Source organism: Microcaecilia unicolor, chromosome 6 (genome assembly GCF_901765095.1).
Source record: "Microcaecilia unicolor chromosome 6, aMicUni1.1, whole genome shotgun sequence".
Classification (NCBI taxonomy): Eukaryota; Metazoa; Chordata; class Amphibia; order Gymnophiona; family Siphonopidae; genus Microcaecilia; species Microcaecilia unicolor.
The window spans coordinates 302,548,699-302,567,036 of NC_044036.1; the positions used below are offsets into that span (position 1 = coordinate 302,548,699).

Sequence of the window (18,338 nt, forward strand, 5' to 3'; positions counted from 1 at the left end):
TGACTTCATAAATTGCTCCCAGGTACATAGCTCCCTTACCTTGTGTGCTGAACCCTCAACCCCCCCCCCCCCAAAACCCACTACCCACAACTGCACACCACTACTATAGCCCTTACGGGTGAAGTGAGGCACCTAGATGTGGGTACAGTGGGTTTGTGGTGGGTTTTGGAGGGATCACTGTTTCCTCCACAAATGTAACAGGTGGGGGTGGGGTGGGGCTGGGTCCGCCTGTCTGAAATGCACTGCAGTACCCACTAAAACTGCTCCTGGGACCTGCATACTGGTGTCACGGACCTGAGTATGACATCTGAGGCTGGCATAGAGGCTGGCACAAAATATTTGTAAAGATGCTTTTTGAGGGTGGGAGGGGGTTGGTGACCACTGGGGGAATAACGGTAGGTCATCCCTGATTCCCTCCAGTGGTCATCTGGTCATTTCGGTCACCTTTTTGTGCCTTAGTCATAAGAAAAACAGGTCCGGGTGAAAACGTCCAAGTGTTTGTCTGGGACATCCTTGTTTTTTTTCGATTATGGGTCAAGGATGTCCAAGTGTTAGGCACGACCAAGTCCCGCCTTTGCTATGCCTCCAACACGCCCCATTGAACTTTGACTGTCCTTGCGACGGAGTGCAGTTGGAGACGTCCTAAAACAGGTTTCGATTATACTGATTTGGACGTCCCTGGGAGAAGGAGGTCCATCTTCCGATTTATGTCGAAAGATGGACCTCCTTCTCTTTCGAAAATGAGCCCACTAGTGACAAATCTATAACGGCATTAAGATGCACCTAACCCATTATTGATGCTATTTGATGGATGGTATATCGAGTGTCTAATAAACCTGGAACTTAGGGGGTCTTGTACAAACCTGCACTAGTGTTTTTAGCTTGCGGTAAAAATCAGCAAGTGGTAAATGCTGAGACACCCATTATGGGGAACTCAGCGTTTACTGCCAGCTGATTTTTAATGCAAGCTAAAAACGATAGTGTGGCTTTGTAAAAGGCCCCCTTAAATAGTAGTGCAAAACTGCTTTGGTGTTCTGAAAATTAGATGCAACAGCTTATGCCAGGTCAATGGCGGGCATGAACTGGCACACTTAAGTGCACCTTGCAGTGCGTACATCGGATACTGTTCTGTAAGTTGTCCATGAACCTCCCACGCTCTGCCCTCTGGTACAGCCCATTTGCTGGTACAAGTTATGAGCAGAATAAGTGTCAGGAAGATGTACATTAAGATAGTATTCTGAAAATGGTGAACTGCGTGGAGCATCCTTTGCAGAATACTAACTTAGCATGGATCTCACACCTAAATTTGGGGGCAATAGTTATATTTGCTGAAACACAGTGTAAATGTTGGTGCACATCTCCTGGCAGTTGGACACATAAATGACCCTATTGTATAACATCTCACATAATTTCTGGGAACACTCCTGACCTGCCCATGCCCCTCCCATGGCCACACCCCTTTCAGTTTGCATGCTATTACATTTAGTTGTGCATTTTATAGAATAGGGCACAGGGCAGATCAATGTGTAAACCCAAATAAGTGCCAATTAGCACCAATTATTGATTGTAAATAGCCCATTAATTAATTTGGCAAATCATGTTTGAACATTTTGCAAGATCTCTCTGATTAATGCTGTTTAATAAGGTGGAAAACGGAGAATAGAGGATCCAGTATTTGCGTTTGTTTTCTTTGGGCTTGATAAATGGCTTCCTCTAGAGATTTCAATGCAAAGTTAGTCACTGCCTGGAGAAGAGTGGGTTTGAACCTTAACTTACTATTAATGCCCACAGCATGAAGCCTTAAACTGTTGCAAGCTACTAAAAGTTAAAAGACAATTGTTGGTAGAAACAATTTTAATCCCCTACATATATATTTTTTTCTGGCTTGTCGTCAGTCTTTTGTTATGTTCAGTTCAGACCTTTTCCAGCTGTGGTGCTGGTATATATGTGGAACACAGTGTTTCCTGCTGCTAAAATACATTCATCTTAATGTGTCCTGGGTGTGAGCAGGCACTCCTGGGTTGCTCTTACTACCATTAAGGCTCAGTCTGATCCCATTTTTATTCACTGGAAATGTGATTGGTTTTCCTCTGTATAATTTGCCTGCATGGTGGGGGGGGGGAGGGGGGAGACAGTAGAGGGAGGGGAACCAATTTAGCATTGGCATCTGCATCATTTGGGAAGGGGGCACCTCCTCCCCATGCCCACCCCAGACTATGCCTATCATGAGTACATTGTATCAAAACCTTTCCATTTGACCCCTTGTTTAAAAGTGGTCGGCTTACATTTTTTCACACTACCTGCTCCCATTCCATAGCCCTTTTCATGCTTTTCTGCTTATTCTGGTCGTGCTCGTGCTAGAAAGTGCTGATGCTTATTCTTCCTTGGCTGTATTCTCTCTTTTTTGTTCAGCCTGTCTCTTGAAGCTCATTACCTTGAGAGATGTCCCCTAAAACTCATGTCTCAATAAATTGGCTAGCCTACTGTATAAGCTACCTCTATCGTCTTTTTTTTTTTCCAATAACAAAATAGTGAGCTGGAACATTTCACTAAATGAATGTTTATTTTTGTTCTACTTTTTCGTGTCTCGCTTGTTTCTCTTTGGAGAGAGATGGGCACTAAAAGGATAAATTCCATCACTTCATTTTCACCACAGAAAAAAAAAGATGTTCACGTCTGGATAATTCTCAGTTTATACAGTAAAGGGTTAATCCAGAGGGATTGAAGGAAGGGGTGGGTACAGGCAACGCCCATCTCCTTACAGAGCTTTTGCCGGGATTCGACGGGGGCGGAGCCGTCAGTCGGGAGAGCTGCAGGCTTCGAGTGACATCATCATCACTACTCAGAGTCAGAGAGGCAAACATCAGCAGTTTACAGCTCTGGTCTGGGCAGTCCGGCACCGGCAGTGGGGAGTGAGACATTGGGAGCAGCTACAGTAGCAGCAGTAGTAGTAATAATAATAATAATCAGGAAAGGTCCCGGGGGAGAGCAGTGATAACCGATTGGGCATGGGAAAGTATCGCAGCCAGAGCTAGGAGCGATCAGAAGCAGCAACTGAACTTATCGGGACTTGGAGCTCTGGGCAGTCAGTGATCAGGACGCGGGAGTCCCAGTGCTGAAAGCAATCAGGACTTGGGAAGCAGCAGCAGCAGCAGCCAGTGATCGAAAGTCCGGAGCTTCGGGGGACATCGGCGATCGGTACTCGGGAACAACCTGCTAGTGCTGGGTATGGGTTAGTTGGTTCCCCGGGATACCTGGCTCCTTGCATCTTTCTTTTTCTTTCTCCCCTCCGGCTCCGGTTCCAGAGGCAGAGGGGCAATGAAGCAACGTCCCCGGAGTTGCAGTGCGGGTGCATGAAGCGGTCTCTTCCCGGCTGGAGTGATTTTTCTCTCCCCTTTCTCGTTTCCTTCGGTGCTGGTGGGTTTGCCCAGACATGCAGAGCTTGGTGCTGCTGTGCGCCCTGACCGTCTTAGTGCTGAACAAGGGGGTGGTGGCACAATATTCCAGCGACCTCTGCAACTGGAAAGGAAGGTAAGGAGGAGGGCAAAAGCCCTGAAATGTACCGAGGGAACCGCATGGGTCCGGGAAGCCCGGCAGAAAGTGGCACCCAGTTCTTACACTACTGGGAAATTGTGGTTAGTGTTGCAGGTTTTGGGATGGTATTTTGGAAATTGTATTCATTGTTGGAACACGCTACTTACAGGTTCAAATATTTAAAAGAGCAACTGCTACATAACTAGTACAGCAGAATAGCAAATTTGCTTCTTAAATCAGCTGATTGCCAAAGGGAACTATAAGCAAGGATTTTACACAGGCCCTCTGAGCTTTTATTGCCTGGCTTATATATTGTGGTTTTATGATTTCTTTGCTACTGCGTCTTATCTGCAAGTTTTTACGAAACGAATAAAACAGCACAAAGGTCTTGAAAGTATGCGAGAGGGTAGTCGTTTCCCCTCTCCCGCCTCCCATCCATCGATATATATATATATTTTTTTTCTTTATTTGTGTGCTTTACCCTGAAAGCTATGCATGCATGGCGTGACAGTAAAAAAAAATGTCTCGTTTGAATAATGGGGAAAATCTGCTTCTCCCTCCCTTTCTGGGGGTTCATTCTTCTGGTGAATGGGGGAAGAAGTGAAGATTAACATTCCAGCGGCAACGATTAGCTCCTCCCCAGAAAGCCAGTCAGATTCAGAAAATAAAATAAAAGTGATTTATAAAGATCTGAAGAAGCAGTAGAGAGTTTCTAATTGGAGCAGGTTCACATCTGTGCAGCTCAAGTCCTGAATCCGTTCTCTTTGCGTCTTCTTGCCAGTGACTCCCCCCCCCCCCCCCCCCCCTTGTAGCTCCTCCGTCTGCAGTAACTCAATCCACCTGTAAGGCTTTTGTTATTCTTAGCTAGCGAGTCACACTGGCTCGGTTTTGGTTGACGTGGATGCGGTTTCACGAAGTAAAGCAAACCGAAATTACGGCTGAAATACTAAAACGTTCTGGACTGTCCTAAAGACATACGTACTTTCTGCGGTTTTGATTAGATAGGGGATTGATTCCGCCCCTTCCCCTTTTATTGCATAATCTTATTTGTAAGGATTCTTAAAATCCTTATTTCAGCTTCTAAATGTTATCCACGTTCCTGAGTCCGTGGGGATGTAAAATTTGAGTGTGGGGTTATTTTTATAATGACTAAATGTATTATTTAGTTCACTTTTCACAAAGATTGAAGCCAATCGCATTTCTTGTAGTGTTGTTATCTGCTCTTGTACTTTAGATCAAAAAACGAACCTGCAGAAAATATATTTTGCCATTATGAACGCTTATACTGGGTGTGTTTTAAAATCAAGTTGGATGTTTTGGAATGTGGGTAGGCCAAAGTTCAGGAACTTCTGTTGCGCTTCGTAGGAGTTTGGGTCACTGTGCATGACAGTAAGTCAAGGAGCTGCTTGCAAATGCAGTTTGGGAAATCGAGTTTGAACGTTTTGCAAGATCTCGCTGATTAATGCTATTTGGTAATGTGGAAAACGTGGAATAGAGAATCCGGTATCTGTCTGGTTTTATCCAGGATTAAAGAATTGTTTCTGCTAGTGATTTCAATGCAAAGTTAGTCGCTGCCTGGAAAATCAGTGAGTTTGAGCCTTGACAATACCCACAACAGGAAACCTTAACTGTTAAACTAGTAAAAGTTAAGACAATTGTCAGTAGAAATGATTTTAATCCCGTTCAGTTTTACACTTTTCCTTGGCCAGAACTGAACATAACAAAATACCTTTTTTTTTTAAAGTCTTTTGTTATGTTTAGTTGTGACCAAGTTGAAAAGACCTTTCCCAGCTGTGGTCCTTGTATAAATGTGTGACACAGTGTTTACTGTTGCTAAAATACATTTCATCTTAAGTGACAGGGTGGATCTGCCCTGATTTGTACTGGGCGTGAGCAGGCACTCCTCAGTGTTACTTACTACCATTAAGGTTCAATCTGATCCCTTTTTTTTTTATTCATTGAAAATGTAATTGGTTTTCCTCTGTGTAATTTGCTTGCTTATCTTGGGGGTGGGTAGGGCAGGGGGGGAGGTGAGATGGCAAAGGATGAGGAAGTCATATTGGTAGTACAGCATTGGCATCTGCAACATTTGGGGAGGGGGCACTGCACCCCCATGCCCACCCCAAAGTATGCCTATGTTAGCTTTGTATTTCTAGGTCTTGGGTACATTGTACCAAAACCTTTCTATTTCGACCCCTTGTTTAAAAGTGGTCAGCTGACATTTTTTTCACACTACTTGATCCCATTCTATAGTCCTTTTCATGCTGCCCTGCTTGATTTTGTGGTGCTAGAAAGTGCTGAGGCTTATTCTTCCTTGGCTGTATTCTCTCATCTTTTTTTCAGCCTTTCTCTTGAAGCTTCTGGCCTAATGGTTAGTGCAATGGGCTTTGATCCTGGCAACGTGGGTTTGATTCCTACTGCAGCTCCTTGTGACCTTGGGCAAGTCACTTAATCCCTCCATCGCCCCAGGTTCAAAAATTTAGATTGTGAGCCCTCTAGGGACAGAGAAATTACCTGCATGTACAGCGCTGTGTATGTCTAGTAGCGCTATAGAAATTATTAGTAGTAGTAGTAGTACTTGAGACATGAGTTTTAAGGGACATCTCTCAATAAATTGTTTAGCTTACTCTAAAAGGTACCTCTTGGCCTCTTTTGTAATTGGGAGAAAAAAAAAAAGTAATGAGTTGCACCATTTCACTAAAGGTCAGAATGTGTTTGTTGTACCTTTTGTTATCTGGCTTGTTTCTCTTTGGAGAGATTGCAGTTTTAAACTGACAGATTACACCACTTTAATTTCGCCACAGGAGAAAAGTTGTTCACATCTGGATAATTCTCTGGTTGCACAAAGTCCAGGGGGACTGAAGGAAGGGAGTGTTAAGGGCACTCCCATCTCCTTGCAGAGTTTTTGGGACACCTATTAGATCATCAAATTTTGCACGTTCCCGCACTGGCTCAGACACTCTATATTGCTTATGAAGGAATTATGTCTAAACTTACAAATTTTAGCAGTATTCTGAGCTATTTACTTATTGGATAGAAATGCCATCAAGCCAGACTCCTACAAGTGTTTCAGTGCTGCACGGTGACATTCATCCCATTCTACTTGTCTTTTTCTAAGACTTTTCACATTTGTTCATATGATTTTCTTTTTTTAACAAAGGCAGCAGCAAAATCAATATAGTACGTGGACGCAAAGGCATCGCCTATACTCGTTTTAGCGTATCTCTTGCTGGAAGTGCACATTGGATATTTGGTCTACATAAAGGGTGTGTGTCTCTGTTCTTCATTAAAGTGAGTTAGGAAGAGGCACTGCATTAAAACATTGGAGGAGTAGCAGCCTAATGGTTGTGGCAATGGAAGAGCCAGGGAAGCCTGTTTAAAATCCCACTGCAGCTCCTTATGATGTAGGGCAAGTTGCTTAACCCTTCATTGCCTCAGGTACAAGCTTAAACGGTGAACCCTTCAGGGACAGGGAACCTGAATGTAACTCGTCTTGAGCTACTACTGAAAAAGATGTGAGCCAAATCCAAATATACTGGTGTGAGTTTTTCTGGTTACCTGGAATATGATATTGTCCAACAATTCTTGAGGTATGTTTACTAAGGTGTGTTAGCGTTTTTAACGTGCCTGTAAATTTAAGGCGCATTAAACGCTAACACGCCTATGCATTTCTATGGGCACGTTAGCATTTAATGTGTGTACACCACTTACGCGCGTTAAAAACGCTAATGCGCACATAGAGCTGCTTAGTAATCCTAGCCCCATCTCTTGTGTCTTGGATAGCTGCATTTAGATTGATAAAAGATGGATATACCCACACAGTTCAACTGCTACAATATATAGGAATCACTTTGAGTGTTTTGGAGGAGTGGCTGGATGGTTAGAACAATTTTTCCCACAAGTTCTGTTCTGGTACTTTGTGACCACCCTTTGGTACCTGAGGGAGGGAAAGAGCTGTCGCACTTGAATTGTAACTTGTCTTGAGCTTGGATTTGAAAGGAGACAATTTTAAATCCAAGGCTATTTTGGTTTAAAATAGTCCCAGAAGAGATGAACAAAGCAGTACTATACTATGAAATTTTAGGCAGTGTCACCAGCTTTATTCAATACTTTTAAGCTGAAGTTCTTTAGTTCTTGCATTATGACATCATAATGGTCCGTTAAGTAGAGGGCCTTAACTTGGGATGAAGGTAATGAGTTCCTCTCCCATAGCTCTTCATGTGGCTTCTCAGGATCATTATGAAAACCAAGTCCGTGTAATAGCAGTAGTAATTAAATTTTCTTTTTTTCCTGAGGTTTTGTTATATACAGAATGAGTCATGGCTCTAAATTTAAGTGATGTTTGTGAAGATTAGAATCAAATCCAATGATTTAAGTAGTATAATGTTACATTCAGCAGTGTACCATCTTTATAAACAGGTTAGAAGACTGTTCAGCATCAGGGATTTTTGACTGGGGTTTTTTTGCATCACTTTTTAAAAATGTAAACATCTTGGTATGGTTGTTTATAAAGCTGTTTACTACCACTGGGTTAGAAACTTATGGGAAAAATAGGTGATCATTTTCAAAGCATATAGACGTACAAAGTTCCATAGTAACTTTGTAAGTCTATGTGCTTTGAAAAGGAGCCCTTTATATTCTATAAGAAGGAAACATTTTGTCTAAGGGCTTTTATTTATTTTTTTTACTAAGATGCGCTAGCGTTTTTAGTTCATGCTAAAAATCAGTTGACGCTAAATGCAGAGATGCCCATAGGATTAGCGCACTTATGTAAAAGACCCTCTAAATCTGCTCTGCAGAGCCAGTCAAACCCGGTAAGCAGGGTATTTATTTTTATTTTAGTTACATTTGTACCCCGCGCTTTCCCACTCATGGCAGGCTCAATGCGGCTTACATGGGGCAATGGAGGGTTAAGTGACTTGCCCAGAGTCACAAGGAGCTGTGCCTGAAGTGGGAATCGAACTCTGTTCCTCAGTTCCCCAGGACCAAAGTCCACCACCCTAACCACTAGGCCACTCCTCCACTGCGGTAAGTGCCGCAGGGGGACGCCTGCCTTCAAGGGCGCCGCCATACCGCGCCGCCCTTGGTGCTTTAAATCTTTAATTTACCTCTGTTCCAGCAGCCACGTCATTTGAAAGCCCTGCCCCGTCTCTAGCCTTCCCTCACTTCGTGAGTTCGTTCCACAGTCTCGCCTTCTGATGTCATTTCCTCGAGGGCAGGACTGCAGAATGAACTCACAAAGGGAGGGAAGGCTAGAGACGGGGCAAGGCTTTCAAATGACGTGGCTGCTGGAACGGAGGTAAATTAAAGATTTAAAGCACCAAGGGCGGCGGGGTATGGGGGCGATTCGGGCGAAGGAGAATCGCTGGACAGGGGCAGGGTGGGAGAAGAGAGAAAGGAGATGCTGGGGGGGCAGGGGCGTGCGGGTGCCGGAGGGGGGGGGTGCACGGGCGCCAACTCATAGTCTGCAGGGGGGCACCGGAGACCCTAGAACCGGCCCTGCTGCTCTGCTGTTAAATGTAGCTTTATTAGTCCTGAATTTCATCCTTGTTATGTTGTTAACAAAATGCTGAACAAAAGCCTCTACAAATAAAAAAAAAGAATTGTAAATATCTTTACATTTTAATGAACAGCTTTCTAATGTGCTATTTTCTGTGCCTTATTCAGTTCTTAGGGGTTGTTTTTTTTTTTTTGCTGGCTTTAACCTAAGGAAAATAACGCTAGTGAATAGACTAGGGATGTGGATTCATTAGGGTGCCTTATTTACTGCCCACTAAATTCATTTTATGTGCATTATTCTATGAATTAATGTACATTGTCAGTGCATGTCAAAGTTCTAATGTTTATGAAAATTGTTATTAAAATGAGCTCGTGAAACAAACAAAAGTCTGAAAATTAGGGCAAAAAGCATTACAGTTGTTTGAAATGAGCTGTTCCCTGGAGATGAGATGCCTGGTTGTCTCTGTGGCAGCTGTAGGCTTTCATATTGGTAAACTGATCAGAAAATCACTTTACATTCATTTTCTGTATGAGTGTTTATTAGGAAGCTGTGTAGGTTCATGTCTGAAAGTAGTTGATTGGTGTTGACTTCTGACCTTACTTTTAACAACTGTCACTGGGGAGCCACTGCAACCCTCTTTTATGATCGTGCTTTGAAGTGAACCACATCCCTGAGCCTTCTGTGGATCCTTCTTCCCTTAAGGACTGTGCTCTGTTCTGCTGCATGGTGTGTCTGCATGATGCGAAGGAGTCTCCACTGGTCCGATAGGATTGCTCTGCATAACCCATTAAGCGCTGTAGTGACAGTGTAGTCCTAGGGATAGCTATTGGCTATTCTCTTTGGAAGTATCATGCAGATGGCTTGCTGGTCTGGAAAGACACTTCGGTTATTACAAATAGGGTACATTCAGTAAATGGTGCCCAAATTTTGGGTGCCGGGAAAAAAATCGGTGCTCAGCCAATTCCCATGAGTAAAACAAGGCGCCAGGATTTACACCTGCTGAAATCCTGGTGTGTAAGTTGGGCACGTATCCCCCCCCCCCAGTTCTGTAACGCTGCGCATAACTTTTGGGAATGCCCATGACCCACTCATGCCCCTCCTATGGCCACGCCGCCTTTTGGGTGGTATGAAAATTTAGGCGTGATCCTTTATAGAATCGTACATAGCAGTTGCACACGCAACTCCAAATTTAGTTCCATTAATTGATAGCAGCTGATTGAGTGTTAATGGCTGATTAACTAATTTAGTTGTGTGTGCAAGTCTTGATCACGCCCAAATTTGGGTGACCTTTATAGACTCAAGGGGATAATAATGTCTGTTTCCTATCCCAAAAGAACTAGTTGAGTGAAACAGGCTGCCTATGAACTTCTTTAATGAATCATCAGCATTAAAGTGATTCAAGGTGCCTCAGACTCCATGACACCAGGCGTAATTTATTCTTGGTTCTGTTTGCCCAACAGTGAAACACTTCTGTGAGCATTTGGCAAAATAATGCTGTGCTGTACAGAGAGCTAGCATAGGGTCAAGAGCAGACCAAGTAAAGTCCAATATGTAAATCCAAAGAGCTTTTATTGGCAACAGATGAGGAGGGGTAAGAACTGTGCCCGACTTTGGCCAAGTTTCGCCCGATTGAGGACTGCTGTAAATACCAGTAAGGTGTAAAGAATGAACTGCCACCGGGCACACTTCCGTCTCAGCTGCCTCCAGTTTTTGAACGCTGGTATTTAGAGCCCCTGAGGCAGCCCTGCGGAAGTTATATGGGAATACTTTTAAAATAATTAGGAGGAAATACTTTTTCATTCAATTTTATAGTTAAGCTCTGAAACTCTTTGCTGGAGGATGTGGTAACAGCGTATCTAGGTTTAAAAAAGGTTTGGACAAATTCTCGGAGGAAAAGTCCATAGTCTGCTATTGAGACAGACAAGGGAAGCAACTGCTTGCCCTGGGATTTGTAGTATGGAGTGTTGCCACGATTTGGGTTTCTGCCAGGTACATGTGACCTGGCTTGGCCACTGTTTGGAAAAGAGGATACTGGGCTAGATGGACCATTGGTCTGACCCAGTATGGCTACTCTTATGTTATGTTCTTGACCCAATACCAGTCTGGCCCTTGTGGACCATTTGCCTGTTTGTTTCGTGGAACCATCCCTGTACAGAGAGCTGGCTGTGATTTCTCTGTTACTGCTAGCACTACTGTGATGAGCCCAATTCCAAGAACTTGTGATGGTTAGTGATTATTCACTAGAACCAGAGACTTTTAATATTAACTAAGGTTTCTCCAGTAAAACACTCTGAAAGGAAGTCGAATCTTTAAAAAAAGCATGTTTATAACAAATTCCTGTGTAACAAGGCTATGGATTTCTTAATGCTATTGCACCATTTTATAAACGGTCCATAAAGTCTGGTTTGAGGTTGAGAAGAGTAGCAAGCCGTAATTATCCAGGATCAGGTTACTACTCTATCTGGCCTCTACGTTTTAAGAACGCTTCAGTAGGATGCGGTATCTTTGTAGGATTATCTTACTAATAAGATGTTTTCTCTTGCTACAGATTGAGTTCTTTGTTCTGACACTTATAAAGGTCAGAATTTTCACTCAGTTATGCTTTGGTATCTCATCTTTACAACTCGGTATGTAAATGTTGAAGATATATGAGCCTCCCAATGCAGAGTTAGTCTGCTGGTCTTGGATTTCTTTTGTGCCCTGTGTACTCTGCTGTGAAGTGATATTTTGACTACAGGCATAGCTTTGTTAGGAAATACTGAATCCTATCTTTCAATGACTAACTGAAACTCATTATTCTGAGGGAGAAATATAATAACTGTTAGTCACCCGCTTCCAGTTGTATTAGTCCTGGGTGTAGATGGTTTGCTCACAGAACTCTGTTCTGGTATTCAAACAACCCAAAATAGTGAACTGTCTTGCCATTTCTTTGTTTCTGTACCCTTTCTTTTTGGCTTGGTTATTTTCCTTCTGCTCTTTCTGTTTTCCAGTTAATTTAATCCAGGCACTAGTTTATTTCCGACTACTTGGGGGTCTTTGCCCCCAGTTTTGAATTCTCCTCCCAGACTAGCCCAGCCCTGTTGTAATGAGTCCTTGGCCAGGGGCCAGGAACTATCTGCCTCTGGAACTTGGTAACAAGGACCCTAGATCTCGTCTAGGTGTAAGCAGGGGCGTAGCCAGACCTTACGGTGGGAGGGGGCCAGAGCCCGAGGTTGGGGGCACATTTTGAGTGCTGCCCCCCCACGCTTTGCCTCATTTTGCCTCCTTGCCCCCCCCCCCCCCCCACTGCCTCACCTCCTTGCTGCTTCCCCTCACTGCCTTGTTGCCGAGAAGAAGCGTCAGCGTGCACAGGAGGAGCAAGAAGAAAGAAGAGCAGGGCAGCGAACGCGGCTGCGCCGGAGACCGGCGCTGAAGAAGGCTTCAGCTGGCGGGGGTTGGGGAACCCTGCCAGCCAAACCAGGGGACCAGATGAAATTTGCAGGGGCCCAGGCCCCCGTGGCCCCCCCGTAGCTACGCCACTGGGTGTAAGCATTGAACCATGACTGAGGCTGTAGCCACCTACTTCCCCACAGTCCTCGAAAGAGGCAGCAAATTCTGCCTCTGTAGCATTCTCTTTTAACCCAGGAAGCAGAAATGTGGCCCAGAAACTGAACCCTGGTTTTCTCCAGGGCAGTGTAGAGTACTTGTCACCAAGATAGCTCATGGGCTGTGGTTTTATAAAGTAGGCAAGTGCTTGAATAATTAAATGCTACACATTTTGTGGGAGGGAGAAGGAAAAGTAAGTGCACAAGGCTTATTCTTTTCTTTAAACATTCGAGAATGCACTAATGGACCACACTTAGCAGAACTTTAACATAAGATTTGATTTTTCTCAAGTTTTGAAAAAAAGACAGTATGTTTCAGCAGGAGAAGTCCATACTGTTTATCCTTGCACTAATTCTCTTGGGACCTAGTTGAGCATTTCTCTTGTGCCTATGGCAGACCCCCTTAATGTGTCTTGTAACTCAATTGTGCAAAATGCCACCACCTTCTCTTTTTGCCTGAGAAGTCAAAGAATTTAAAACGAGGAGTAAAATATATGGTAGTATTTTTTTTAATGGGTTTTGTTGCGGATTATTTTAAGTAAAACAAATGCTTCCATTTTAAATACATGATATTTTGTCCCATTTGACAGAGTTCTGTTTCAGGAGGAATCTAAAGATATATACATTTCTCAAAACATATCTTTTTTTCCATAAGACTAAAAACGTGAATTCTCTAACACAATAAGCATGGGGACCCTTTTACTAAAGTGCACTAAAGTCTGGGCTTAATGTGCTCTAACATGGGACTTTCCTGTGTGCTAAGCTGAGATGCTACATGGTGCTTTGTAGGGTGTTTCTTTTCTTGTTTTTTTTTGTTTTTTTTTTCAGGTAATGCACCAAGGTTTCCATTATCATGCAGAACTTGTAAAAAAAATTAGGTGGTCTTTTTTACAAAGGTGTGCTAGTGTTTTTAGAGTGCGCTAATGATTAGCTCAGACTAAATGCTAGAGACGCCCATAGGAATATATTGGCATCTACTACTACAAATCATTTCTATAGTGCTACTAGATTTATGCAGCGCTGTACATATTATATGCCCCCTAGAGGGCTCACAATCTAGGGCAATGGAGGGTTAAGTGACTTGCCCAAGGTCACAAGGAGCTGCAGTGGGAATCAAACCCAGGTCACCAGGATCAAAGCCTGCTGCAATAACCATTAGGCTACTCCTCCACTCCTACCATCTCTAGCGTTTAGCACATACATATTTAACGCATATGCTAAAAATGCTAGCGTGCCTTTGTAAAAGGACCCCTGAATGCAGGACCATTTACCCGCCTCCTATTTAGGAGGTGCTAAGTGCTCCCGCGTTAACCTTGCATTATTCAGTTAGCTTGCACTAATCAGAACGCAGTAGCTGGATAATGCAGGAATACCCATTTCCCACCCATGCCACGCTCCCCTTGGAAAACGTTTCCCAAAAAAATAATCAGCACAGAGTTTAGTGCTTTGAAACAGGGAAAATGCCACAAAATAGTTTAAACACATTTGTTTGGACCCTGTTTTCACATGCAAAGTGCACGTTAAGAGCCCCTGTAGTGAAGAACTGAACTGATCAGTGCCGTTTTCTGTTCCTTCTGAAAGATAAGAATTTTGGTAGGGGAAGGTTAAATAGAGCTTGATTTGATCCCTTTGGAAATGTGCATAGTTTGTTGGCCTGGTGTTGATTGTCATTCCTTTTATCTTCTTTTCTCTCTTTGCAGTGGGCTAACCCATGAATCCCACAGGAAGGATGTGGAACAGGTCTACCTCCGCTGTTCTGAAGGATCTGTGGAGTGGCTGTATCCTACTGGAGCACTGATAATCAACCTGAAACCCAATATGTTGTCATCAACTTATAAACATTTAACTGTGTGCATAAAGCCCTTTAAAGACTCCAGGGGAGCAAATATTTATTTGGAAAAGACTGGGGAGTTAAAGCTCTTGGTTCAAGATGGTGACAGTTTCCCAAGCAAGGTGTATTGCTTTGGCTTTGATCAAGGAGGACTATTCATTGAAGCTTCCCCTCAGCTGGACATTAGCAGGAAGATTACTGGTTTCCAGTATGAGCTGATTCACCAGAAAGCAATCTCAGATTTGCACACAATGTCTGGTAAGTAGGTGATCCTTAGAACCAAATGTTAAGCTTCAGAGGTAGGAGTTGTTTAGTTTTCACCATGTTACCTTCTGATGTTTATAGCCAGTGCTGTAGCGAGGGCGGCTGACACCTGGAACGGGTCGCCGTTGCGCACCCCCCCCCCGGGTGCAGCTCAGCGCGCACCCCCCTCTGGCGCGCACCCTCCCCCCCGGAGCGCATTGTTACTTACTTTAGAAGCGAGGGGCGGGCGGGAGGGCTGATCCGCCCCCGAGTCCACGTTGCTGGGAGCTGCGTCGGCTCCATTGGTCCCTTGCTCTCTCTGCCCCGGAACAGGAAGTAACCTGTTCCGGGGCAGAGGGAGCAAGGAACCAACGGAGACGACACCCTCCCAGCGGCGTGCACCCGGGGTGGACCGCCCCACCGCCCCCTTCCTACACCACTGTTTATAGCCCATGTTCATTTTTAATGTAATATTGATTCACACGGCAGTATTAAAATGCGCAAATCAATACTGAAGATTCTACCCATGCACCTCTTTTGCATTCTTCTTTCTGAAATATTTATAGGAAACCCATAGAAGTTTGCATTAAGAAACACCTGAGGCTATTGTGTATCATGTCTTTTGTTGTTGCTTTTTTAGTTATAAAGATTTCCTCCTTTATGCATCAAAAAAATAATTTTAAGAGACTTTTCATCAGTAGTAAGACCAATAGACTTCCACATTTTTCCTTTAGCTTTTGTGCTGTTCTTAGGCTTCCATGAAAGTGCTAATAAACCGTTCTTTGAACTACAATTGCCTAGACAAGTGTCTGTGTGATCTATAAGGGGAATTCTATAAATCAGTGTTTCTCAACTCCTTGCCAGTCAGGCTTTCAGGATATCCACAATGAATATGCATGAACTTGATTTGCATACACTGCCTCCGTGATATGCAGATCTTTCATGCATACTCATTGTGGATAGGTATATGAGAAAGTGGGATGTTTGACCAAGGCAAAACAAAACCTGGAGAGATGAATCTCAAGAACACTTGTTTATTGATGAAAAAAGCTTCATGCGAACAATCTATTCGTCTACGAGCAAGCTCCTTTGCAAAAGGTCTTTCTAAAGACCCACTTCACAGGCCAACACATTACGTGTCCCCTAGCGCACGCATCAGCTGTTTGTCGGCGTTTAAGACCTACGGAACACCGTTGAGCAAGACTCCTGATGCAGGCCCTACGGCCGAAACACAACGTTTGTGTCGAGTCTTTTTTTTTTCATCAATAAACAAGTGTTCTTGAGATTCATCTCTCCAGGTTTTGTTTTGCCTTGGTCAAACATCCCACTTTCACATATACCTGTGTTCTCCCGTGGGGCGTTCGAGTTCTCCGCTTGACTGCGGATTTGTTTGTACTCATTGTGGATATCCTGACAATCTGATTGGCAAGGGGTACTGCAGGACCAGACTAGGGGAAACATTAGAGCCCCAGTATCTCACTGCACCAGTGGTTCCCAAACCTGATCCTGGCGGCACACCAGTCAGTCAGGTTCTCAGGATACCCACAATGAATATTCATGAACTTGATTTGCATACACTGCCTCTATTATATGCAAATCTCTTTCATGCATATTCATTGTGGATGTCCTGAAAACCTGACTGGACTTGGGAAACACTATAAATGATGCCCAGAGATAGGTGCCAGAAAGAGCCATGCTATCTCAGTATAATTTAAAGGGTGCTCCGTGCTGAGCGCTTTGTATACAATAGTGCTGAGAGTGGAATCCCACACCTAACGTTGGTCGGCAGCATTTATTCCTGCTGAAACATGAATGCTGGCACTTAATGTCTGGCAGTTTGGCGTGCAATTGATAGTATTCTATAACATCACGCCTGACTTCTGGGAATGCCCCCTGATCTGCCCATGTCCCTTGTATAGCCATGCTCCTTTTTAAGCTGCACGCTATGAAATTTAGGTGTGGTGGTTATACAGTAGTGACTAGGGCAGTTGTGGATGTAGCTGCAGATTGTTGCCAATTAACTCCAATTATTGATTTGTTAATTTATTTAACCCATTTATACCCCATATTTTCCCACTAGTTGTAGGCTCAATGTGGCTTACACAATACCGTAGTGCAGGCTACAGTTCAGTAAAATACAATTAAACTATGTAATAATAAGATAGTAATCGTATATGCAATGTATAAAACAACAGAGATAATAAAAGATAATAGTAACATAGTAACGTAGTAGATGATGGCAGAAAAAGACCTGTGGAGGAGTGGCCTAGTGGTTAGGGTGGTGGACTTTGGTCCTGGGGAACTGAGGAACTGAGTTCGATTCCCGGCACAGGCAGCTCCTTGTGACTCTGGGCAAGTCACTTAACCCTCCATTGCCCCATGTAAGCCGCATTGAGCCTGCCATGAGTGGGAAAGCGCGGGGTACAAATGTAAGAAAAACAAAACAAAAACAAACCTGCACGGTCCATCCAGTCTGCCCAACAAGATAAACTCATATGTGCAGGGCCGTGCCAACATGATAAGTGAGGTAAGCATGGCAGGGGGGCGCCGTCCTCTGGGGGGCGCCCTGCTGCGCCATGCTTGCCTCACCCTCCCACTCCCATGTCCCAACTGCCCGCCCTCTTCTCCCCCCAACAAAATCTCTTTTAAATTTACCTCCGTCCGGCTGGCAGGGCAGCGAACGGCGCAGCGTCAGTGAAGGAGGCGGCGCTCCCGATGTCTCTACTAGTCTTCCCTTCGCTCAATGTCCCGCCTTCTTCTGACGTCAAGGAAATGACGTCAGAAGAAGGCGGGACATTGAGCGAAGGGAAGACTAGTAGAGACATCGGGAGCGCCGCCTCCTTCACTGACGCTGCGCCTTCGCTGCCCTGCCAGCCGGACGGAGGTAAATTTAAAAGAGATTTTGTTGGGGGGAGAAGAGGGCGGGCAGTTGGGACACGGAAGCGTGAGGGCAGGGGGGAGAGGACAGCGATCATTTTCACAGGGAGGGGGGCGCACGCTCCAACCGCTTGTCTGCGGGGGGGGGGGGCACCCGATCCCCTGCGGGGGGGGGGGTGTGCCACCCGATCCCTTGCAGGGGGGCGCCACAGACCCTTGGCACGGCCCTGCATATGTGCTACCTTTTGTGTATACCCTACCTTGATTTGTACCTGTCCTCTTCAGGGCCCAGACCGTACAAGTCTGCCCAGCACTATCCCTGCCTCCCAACCACCAGAGTCCATGAATTTTGCTGTAACAAAGAAGAAGAAAGTTAGGCTGATGCCTAGTTAGGTTAATGCCTAGTTAACTACTTAGTTTACATGTGCATCTTCCCTGCGTGGCCAAATTGTGGCATACAACGTTTGGTGACCTGTATAGAATCAGCCTGTATGTGGGGTGGGTGTAAATCCCTCTTTCCTGGCTGTTGGAGCTGATGCAGTACCTAGAAAGGCTGATAGGTGGTGCATTTGCTATTGAAACAAAATCACACCGTTTTTACTGGAGTATACCTTAAATTTACCAGGTTTGAGAGCTAATACTTTTTATATTAAGTAGCTGATAGAAGGTTCATTTCCTAAATAGGCCTAAGAAAAAATTGTTGAATTACATGTTAACTAAAAAAAAAACTTTTTTTTGAAAACAATAGAGAAAATGCTTTCACTTTTAA

At 44.3% G+C, this 18,338-nt stretch overlaps 1 protein-coding gene across 1 annotated transcript in view; it reads left to right on the forward strand.

The window, feature by feature from the left end:
• Positions 1-2,823: 2,823 nt before the first annotated feature.
• Positions 2,824-18,338, forward strand: part of METRNL (meteorin like, glial cell differentiation regulator) — a 44,372-nt gene continuing 28,857 nt past the window's right edge. The window contains exons 1-2 of the mRNA XM_030208049.1: positions 2,824-3,531; positions 14,319-14,707. Coding sequence (XP_030063909.1) covers positions 3,434-3,531; positions 14,319-14,707 — 487 coding nt within the window. The 5' untranslated portion in view covers positions 2,824-3,433. The remainder of the gene's footprint in view (positions 3,532-14,318; positions 14,708-18,338) is intronic.